This window comes from Anastrepha obliqua, unplaced genomic scaffold (genome assembly GCF_027943255.1).
Source record: "Anastrepha obliqua isolate idAnaObli1 unplaced genomic scaffold, idAnaObli1_1.0 ptg000012l, whole genome shotgun sequence".
Taxonomy (NCBI): domain Eukaryota; kingdom Metazoa; phylum Arthropoda; class Insecta; order Diptera; family Tephritidae; genus Anastrepha; species Anastrepha obliqua.
Genome location: NW_026562179.1, coordinates 6,826,881 through 6,835,970, shown reverse-complemented (window position 1 = coordinate 6,835,970; position 9,090 = coordinate 6,826,881). Strand labels below are relative to the sequence as shown.

General features: G+C 39.2%; 1 protein-coding gene across 3 annotated transcripts in view; it reads right to left on the bottom strand.

Moving 5' to 3' along the window:
- Positions 1 to 271: 271 nt before the first annotated feature.
- The window catches only part of LOC129251389 (epidermal growth factor receptor kinase substrate 8), a 144,024-nt gene continuing 135,205 nt past the window's right edge, over positions 272 to 9,090 (bottom strand). For all 3 annotated transcript variants that reach the window (XM_054890785.1, XM_054890786.1, XM_054890787.1), the window contains exons 5-6: positions 1,030 to 1,230; positions 272 to 964 (exon numbers count right to left, since the gene is read on the bottom strand). In XM_054890785.1, the coding sequence (XP_054746760.1) occupies positions 875 to 964; positions 1,030 to 1,230 (291 nt within the window). In that variant the 3' untranslated portion in view covers positions 272 to 874. The remainder of the gene's footprint in view (positions 965 to 1,029; positions 1,231 to 9,090) is intronic.

The window sequence follows — 9,090 nt, the reverse complement described above, 5'->3', positions numbered from 1 at the left end:
GCTAAAGTAATGACCAAAAAATAAAAATTGTGTGCAAAACGCTTCCACTGGCATTTTTCCCCAGTGTCATATTGTGAATATATGTACAAATAATTACAAATTGCATTATAACAGGTGGACTACTCTTTCTACTAATAATTTTTTTACTTCTATTTAATCCTTGAACAAATTGATAATGAATTATTTTCCTTAATGTCATTCAAGTACATACTATAAAGCAAGAACTCCACGCGTAAATTAAGCTGTAACTCAAATAATGAAACCACTTAGCTACTTTCACTGTTTGTTATATTCTTGGTAAAAGCTGATAGATCTACATAGGTATTATCATTTTTCGAGATACGTAGTCTATGGTCTTTAATTATTTTCAGCAAAACTGTACCACATTAATGAAAAAACTAGCATAACATAAACAATTTACAATTGCTCCTAACTTTGTAATATTTTCTCGAAAGTTTTACTCTTTTTCAGTTAATAAAAATTGCTGAACATCGATTCGGAAGTTTGTTCATACACGATTTATAAATAAATTTCTTGGCTTCAATACGCCATTGTTTAGTCTCTTTTTATGGTTTTACAAAGAAATAAGAGATTCGTTACTTATCTAATATATAATAAAAAAGAAATACTTAAATCTAATAAGTTTTGTTTTTTTTTTGAATTTTTTGATATTCAGTGTGTTGTAATGTACTCAGCAAACTCATCAAAAATACAACATAACCTGATATTGGCAACTACATTAAGTCACACACTCTAAACATAAAATAAAATTAAAATTTTAGTTTACTTGTTTAAACAAAGTTATAGATAAAAACACCAAAGACGCAGTGAAGAAGGAGCGATATGTGTACACATGTTGATATGATGCAGCATATTAAAAATATCTGAACTCTCCTTTCTTACCCAGATGCTTCTTACGAATCCAATCGGTAGTGTCCTGTGATCGGTGCGCTTCGATATTATCCTAAACAAGAAAACATATTTACTGTGAATTTGTTCAACTGCATTATTTTTAAATATTGAATTTACACTTAATAGTGTATCTGCTGCATTCCTTGCTTGGGTATAGTTATTCCCTTGCTGATGTGATTGAACTTGTTGTTGCCCATAGAATTGATTGCTATTAGACTCGTCACCGTAGTTATATGGCGTAACAATTGTGTGTGGAACATGAGCCACCTGACCTTGTATATTTCGCGCCTTCCACCATTTACGGGTATCCTCTAAGATCTACAAAGAGACAAACTGACATTTAAAAAACTCACAACATATGTGGCAGTGCCTCAAATACGTAGGCATTAATGAGTTTTACCTAGTTGAGAATAATATAATATTGTTAACTAACAGAATTAAGGTGGACCAAATAGATTATGACTTTTACAATACAAGTTTCGAGAACAAAGTTATTTTTGAAGAAATTATCATTAAAAGTTGACTTCTATTTTTGCATACAAATAATGACGGTTAAAATGTGACTTTAATTTTTTATGAAAGAATAAAAACTTGCTAAACAACAAAAAGGCTTTAATTTAACAGAATTAAGAGGGACCAACCAGAATATAACTTTTACGATAAAAGTTTCGAGAAAACTTGTATTTTTGAATTTTTATTTTATTTGAGAAAAATTATATTGTAATTATTGTGCATAGCCGAATGGGTTGGTGCGTTGGACTACCGGAAAGTTTTTTCTAATAGCGGTCGCCCCTCGGCAGGCAATGGCAAGCCTCCGAGTGTATTTCTGCCACGAAAAAGCTCCTCATAAAAAATATCTGCCGTGCGGAGTCGGCTTAAAGATGTAAGTCCCTCCATTTGTGGAACAACATCAAGACGCACACCACAAATAGAAGGAGGAGCTCGGCCAAACACCCAAACAAAGGGTGTAAGCGCCAATTCTATATATATATGTATAATTATTGTGCATTATTTAATGTAAGTTTTTGTTTAATTAAAGTTGATATTGATATTGATCTAAATAAAGCGCGCGGTTTTAATTTGTGATAGAGTAAAAGCCGTAGTCCTGTCTTTAAGCATTGAGTAAGTAATAAGATAAAGTCTCAATCACTCAATTTTTGGCAAACGGGCATATTGATGCGGTCGATCGGGTGAAAAGAAGAGGAAGGGCATCGCGTTGAGCAGTAGAGGCGAGCAAGGGTGCTTTTCTCGTATACATAAAAAGAATGCGACACGAAGCAAATGCGTTTTCAATTTGTCTTTGCCACAACACAATACTGCAGAACGAAAAAGCTGATAAAGGTGAAAACCGCTTTGGCCTAATAATTTCCAGAGGAATGCATAACACCTTTCACTCTTGGAAGTAGGGGAGCCGACATAGACAGTGATCACGAGCTAATTACCGGCGTCGTCAAGATCAAGCGGAAATGCAGGAAGAAATCCAATACTCTGCGTAGAAATAAGCGATTCAACGTACAGAAAAGAAATGACAAGCGCCTTTCGCGAGAGGCTCTTTACTAATCACAACAACAAAGATTGGGAAGCTACAAATGTCACCTTCAGGCAAATCGCACAAGAGAAAATCGGCACAGTAAAAGCCATGTATATCAAATCATGGATCTGTATGCGGCATCATTCAGCGCAGAAATCAACTCAATGAAAGTCATCAGCGATGGTTCTCTTTGGTCAGCCTACACAGAGATGACGAAGCAAATAAAGAAATCGGCCAGAAACGATAAGAGTAAAATATTGTATATAAAACAGCTGTACCGCAAAATCGGCCGTCTAACCAACCAGCAGAGTAGTAGTAACCAATCAATCAGAGATCTGAATGGTGCTTTACTGACATGGAATGATGACCAGATCCGTAGATAGAAAGAACCGTTTGAAGCTAATAGCAACATCGCTCTTAGTCTCGAGTCTAGCTTCGAAGTGGAGAGCACAACAATCATCAGCAAAATAACAACATCCTGCTCTAGTCTTTATGGCATACAGCCAGAACTACTGATCGCCAACCTACACATTTCAGTGGAAATTCTGCAGCCTCACATCACGTCCGCCTGGGGCATTGAGAAGCTGCCTCCATCCTGGACAAAAGTCATAATCGTGAAGCTGCCCAAGAAAGGCGATTTGCGTGACTGCAGGCAAGGCAAACTCCAATGTATCCAACGCTCCTTAAGGGACGAACAAGCTGGATTTCCCCCTCACCGAATCCCTGTTGACCAAGCAAACACTCTTCGCATCATAGTAGAACAATCGGTTGAGTGGCGCTCCCCGTTTTACATGTTGTTCGTCGACTTCAAGAAGGCACTCGACACAATCAATCGTTACTCAATATGTCTGGCTTTGACTATAAAGGGGGTTCCCGCTAAAATAATTCGCCTCATTAGAGTTCTTTAGGAGAACTCCGAACTGGCAGTGCTCCATAACGGTGACATCAGCGAGCCATTCACAACCAACGCCGGCGTAAGGCATGGTTGTCCCCTATCGCCCCGTTTCATCGGGATCGTCCTAGATGACGCTATGAGCTAATTGACCCCGCCGAAAGTTTTTGCTACGTTGGCTGAAGATGTCAACTGCAGACTAAACAAAGTAAGGGCGGCGTTCGGGCGAATGCATACAGTATGGGTGAGTTCGCAAATCTCCAAGTGCACTAAACTGAAAATATTCAGCTCATGTGAGAAGTGTGTACTGTTGTATGGAAGCGAAACACGAACACTATCACACAGAGGCTACAATCTTTCGTAAACAAATGCCTCCGCATCATCTGTGAAATATTTCGGCCGAACACTATCAGCAACAACGCACTGTGGAGATTAACGCATTAGGAGCCCATTTCATGGCAAATCAAATGCAGAAAGTGGCGATGGGTAGGTTACACGCTTAGAAAACCATCAGATAGCATCACGAGAATGGCACTGGACTGGCACCTGCAAGAAAGCAGAGGTCAAAGATCACTTGGCGAAGGTCGGTGTTGCAGATGCCGACATTACATAGGACGGCATAAAAACAAAAGCCGTGAACCGTGTACGATGGAAGAGTCATATCGAGACCCTATGCTCCCGCGCGAAATGAACAAGGATATCTAAAAAGCACTGAGAAAGCGTACGGTAAACGTACGAGTATGTACATACAGATGTACATACATATATTCATTAGTATGTACGCTCAAATGTAGCTTATTCAATTCTATAGCAAATTTAATTCGGTTATTTTTGATTTTTGGATGATTTTTGCATAAAATACTTTGTAGTTGCTTTATTTCAATAAAGGGGTTTTCAATAAGGGCGGGTAGATGTTGAAATGGAATAAAACAAGCTGTGTGTGAGTTATTGACAAAATTATTTTTTTATTTCAGAGGCGCATATATGCCATTAAGTGTGGAATATGACATCATTCAAATGCCCGCCTCGGCTTCTTACGGTGGAACGGATCCGAGTGGTGCAATTTTCAATGACTCTTCCGCATAGATCCGGCTGAATTTGAGCGATGGCCTGTGTTATGTTCACCTTTAGAGCATCGGTCGATTGTGGTTTATTTGCATAGACCTGAGACGTCAAGAAACCCCACAGGAAAAAGTCTAGCGGGGTCAAATCGCATGACTTTGGTGGCCAATTCACATCACCCCTGCGAGAGATAACCTTAGCCTCATGCAGAATGTCAATCGTGGCGTTTGCTGTGTGGCACGTAGCGCCGTCCTGCTGGAACCACATGTGGTCTAGGTCCATATGGTTCAATATGGGCCATAAGAAATTGGTTATCATCGTTGTGTAGCGCTCGCTGTTGACGGTGACCGCCTCACCAACGTCGTTTTCAAAAAAGTACGGACCAATGACGCCGCCGGCCCAAAATCCACACCAAACGGTAACTTTTTGAGGATGCATTATCACCTGGTGAACCTCGTGTGGATTGGTGTCGTCCCATATACGGCAATTTTGTTTGTTAACACAGCCATTCATCCAAAAATGCGCCTCGTCACTAAAGATGATTTTTCGCCCAAAACTGGGGTTCTCTTACAAACGATTCGAAGCCCAGTCAGCGAACAAACGGCGTTGTATATGGTCATCAACTTTGAGCTCCTGGGTCAGTTGGATCTTGTACGGGTGTAGGCCCAAGTCCCGACGCAAAATTCGCCAAGTTGAAGTCTGCGAAAGGCCAAGTTTTCGTGCACGGCGAGGCATAGACTGCCTCGGGTTCTGCTGTACACTTTCACGGAGCGCGGCAATGTTCTCGGCTGATCTTGCGTTCCTTGAACGTACGGGTGTTGGCTGATTGTTTACTGTCCCGGTCGTCTCAAATTTGGCCACCAAACGTTGAAGAGTCGACTTTGAAGGGCCACCACGTCTACCGAAAAATGGGCGCAATGCGCGCAATGTTTGCGTTAATGAACACTCATTTTGATAATAAAGTTTTATCATTTGAGCGTGCTGTTCAATCGTGTAACTTGCCATGATGATTTGGCATAAGCAAATGAATAATAAACAAAGGATTTGACAGATGTCACCGAAACAAAATGGGTGCCACAGGGCGCCAAAATCGACCCGCGCCAATTGACAAACCCTTTACATGTTTATGTGGCATAAAAGTAGATAATTTTATACCAACCATACGTTACCACTAGACGTTCTATGCTCCGACGAGGAGTTAGAGGATCTTATATATCAAGAGATCAAAAATTTGACTTAATATTGACTTATATATGTACATATTTGCATTTATCTATTGTATAACGGTTAACTAAAACATATGCCATTTATTTATCATTTAATCAATGAAATTTGCCGTCCCTCAGTCGACATTCCAAATATTGTACATACAAAAAAAAATTATTATGTTTGGGAATAAGTTCGTAGCGCTCTTACCGAAGACTTTTATTTAAACAAAAAAGAATAATTATATTAATAAGTTTAACAATTATATATTTGCATCTTCTTACCTTTCGACCAATTTGTTGATGCCGTGCCGCCAAAATCGCCTGGTCTGGTGTCAAAGAAGTTTTTGACCAAGTTTTGAAGGACTTCTATGTTATTGAAGGTAATGTCCTTCAAATGATTTGACAGAAAGCGGAAAAGATGGTAATCGGTCGATGCAAGGACCGGAGAATGCGGCGGATACTGAATGACTTCCCATTCGGGCTTTCGAAGTGCGGCTTTGACGACTTGTGCAACATGGGGCTTGGCGTTGTCGTGAAGGAGTATGGTTTGACCATGTCGATCAGGTCTTTTCAGTCGAATAATCTGATTCACTCAGTATAGTTGCAAAAGTAGTAGATCCCCTTGTTGACCGTGGCATTCTGTTCGACCATTCCCAGTCTCAGTCCCAGCAAACACATATCATGGTCTTCTTTGGATGAACATCCGGATTGACTGTCAGCTTTGGCGTATCTCTTCGAGACACCCACTCCATTCCTTGATTCATATTGATGTACGAGTATAGGTGCCATTTCTCATCTTCCATGACGATTTGGTACAAAAAGCCCTGTTTATGACCGCGTGTTACTCCTTGGCGGACGAGATGCTGAGATGCAATTTGAAGGTAACCTTCTTTGCTTTTTTCGTTGAGCTCGTGAGACACCCAGGCTCCTAATTTTTCGGTAAACCCCATTGAATGAAGGTGGCTGAGAATCGTTTTCTGATCGCAGTTCATTTTCCGCTAATTCCCGACTGGTTTGGCGACCGTTCTTCGTCAAAAATGATTTGAAACGTTCTTCATCGAACCCTTCATCGAAGTCGCCTTTACCTTCTCTATATACATACGTCGCAAATGTCCCGGGCTACTTCGGCAACTTTTTGACCTCGATAAAAAGCAAAGGAGAGCAAGTGTCGAATATGTTGATTTTAGCCTCCTGGGTATTCCATCTCTAAGCCTCAAAACTGCAAAAAATTAGTAACTCAAAAATACAATACAAATGAACACTTGGCTCAAAGAACGTTAATGTATAGCGAAGTCTCAGTACTCGTTTTGCGTGCGTGGTTTACCACAGACATATTTTTCACTAAAAGTTAATAGAAATATACTCAACCGGTCAAATTAATTAGCGCTGTAGGCTAGCTACAGGCACTTTATTATAAAAAACAAATATGCTGAGCGCAATAGTTACTTAGAAAGAGCAAATCATCCAAAAATATATACCTATATTATGTCATGTCTGTTAAAACTTTGTTGAATTCCCTTCAACCAGATCAAATCCTTCATAGAGAATAGTTTCATTACCAGGCGCACAGGAAAATGGGTATGCAAATTCAAATATGTGAATTCATATACATAGGTATGTACCTATGTATGCGACTGTGTGCACTTGGCACAGCAAGAATATTACGGCTCGATACAGAAGCTTTAAATTAAAATAGTTGGCACTTTGGGCTTCATCCGAAGCCAAAATGTATGTACAGTAACCTCCAAATAAGCCGCACTCTGATTTCAGTGTTAGTTTCTAGCTTTGCAGCTATATACATACATACGTTTTTGTGCATTTTTTATCAAATGAAGAACTAAATACGTTAAGTAATATACTAATTGCTATTTACCTACTATCAGAGAGCATAAAATAATTGTTTCGAAAATTTCTCATAGTATCGAAATTTCTGGGACAGAACTTTTTTATAAACAACTTAGTGCTGTCCTCTGCAGTTTACTATACGCTCATGCGGGCACTTGGCAAACTAGCAGCTGCGGTTGTCGAGCATTTAGAACACATATTTACATACATACATATGACATATTGGCAAATATTTCTGAAGGAAAAATAGTTGATTTGGTTTCTTCAATCTTAGAAGTAAAATTTTATTATCACTGAGAAAAACTGGCAAATGGGCGGTTCGTTTTATGAATGAAAGTAAAGAAAGAAATATGAGCTTCCAAACACTGTGCAGAGCCAACATAGGTACTAAAGAGAATTCACTGTAATCTGCTCTGTTAAAAGTTTTACCACACCACGGCGGTGGTTAGACTTTATTTTAGACAATTCGCACTATTCGTAGCCCGTGAGACTTCTCTATACATTAACGTTCTCTGCTTGCCTTTTGCCAAACAGCAAAAAACTCGATGTAAAAAAAAGAAAATATAAAAGCGCTATGAACTTATTCTTCAACCCAGTACCTTCATAGGCGCCGAAGCAGCATTCTAAAATGTTCTTTAATACAAGAAAAACCATTTCATTCACAAACGCAAGCGCATATTTCTCAAACCCAGGCTCATTAATTCATGAATAGAGCCCACCATATCTTCTCTCACACGCCTGAGTTGTCCATAAGCCTATTTTTCTTCAGGAAGACAAAAATATTTGGTGAACCATCAATTTATGTCGGGGCAGTTTCCATATCTATACTAATATTATAAAGAGGAAATCTTTGTTTGTTTGTTTGTAACGAATAGGCTCAAAAACTACTGGACCGATTTTAAAAATTCTTTCACCATTCGAAAACTACATTATCCAAGAGTAACATGGATTACATTTTATTTTGGAAAAAAATAGGTTTCCGTAAGATATTTGGATTTTTCGGACATAAACTGAAAAAAATCTTATATTTAAAATAAAGTCAACTTTTTGTGTGTGTTCGCTAACCGGCCGTGTCTGCACCGAATTAAACCAAACTTACACACATTGTTAAGGAGGTATTGAAGATGGTTTCCGTATAGTTTGGATATCTACCTTTGGTAGATAGGATCTTGAGATATAGGTCAAGACGTGGACCCGGGTAACCTTCGGATGTGTATGTACAATATGGGTATCAAATGGAAGCTGTTGGTGAATGCTTTAGTTCAGAGTATTTCCATCCGCTCCGTGACTAGGGTCTCGAGATAGAGACCAAAACGTGGACCCTAGAATGTGTTTGTACAATATGGATATCAAATGAAAGCTGTTGATAAGTGCTTTAATACGGGGTAATTTTCATACCTATTGATGACTAGGGTCTGGAAATATATGCCAAAACGTGGACCCGCCGTGTCTTTGCACCGAATTAAACCAAACTTACACACATTGTTAAGGAGGTATTGAAGATGGTTTCCGTATAGTTTGAATACCTATTGGTAGATAGGGTCTCGAGATATAGGTCAAAACGTGGACCCGGGTAACCTTCGGATGTGTATGTACAATATGGGTATCAAATGGAAGCTGCTGGTGAATGCTTTAGTTCA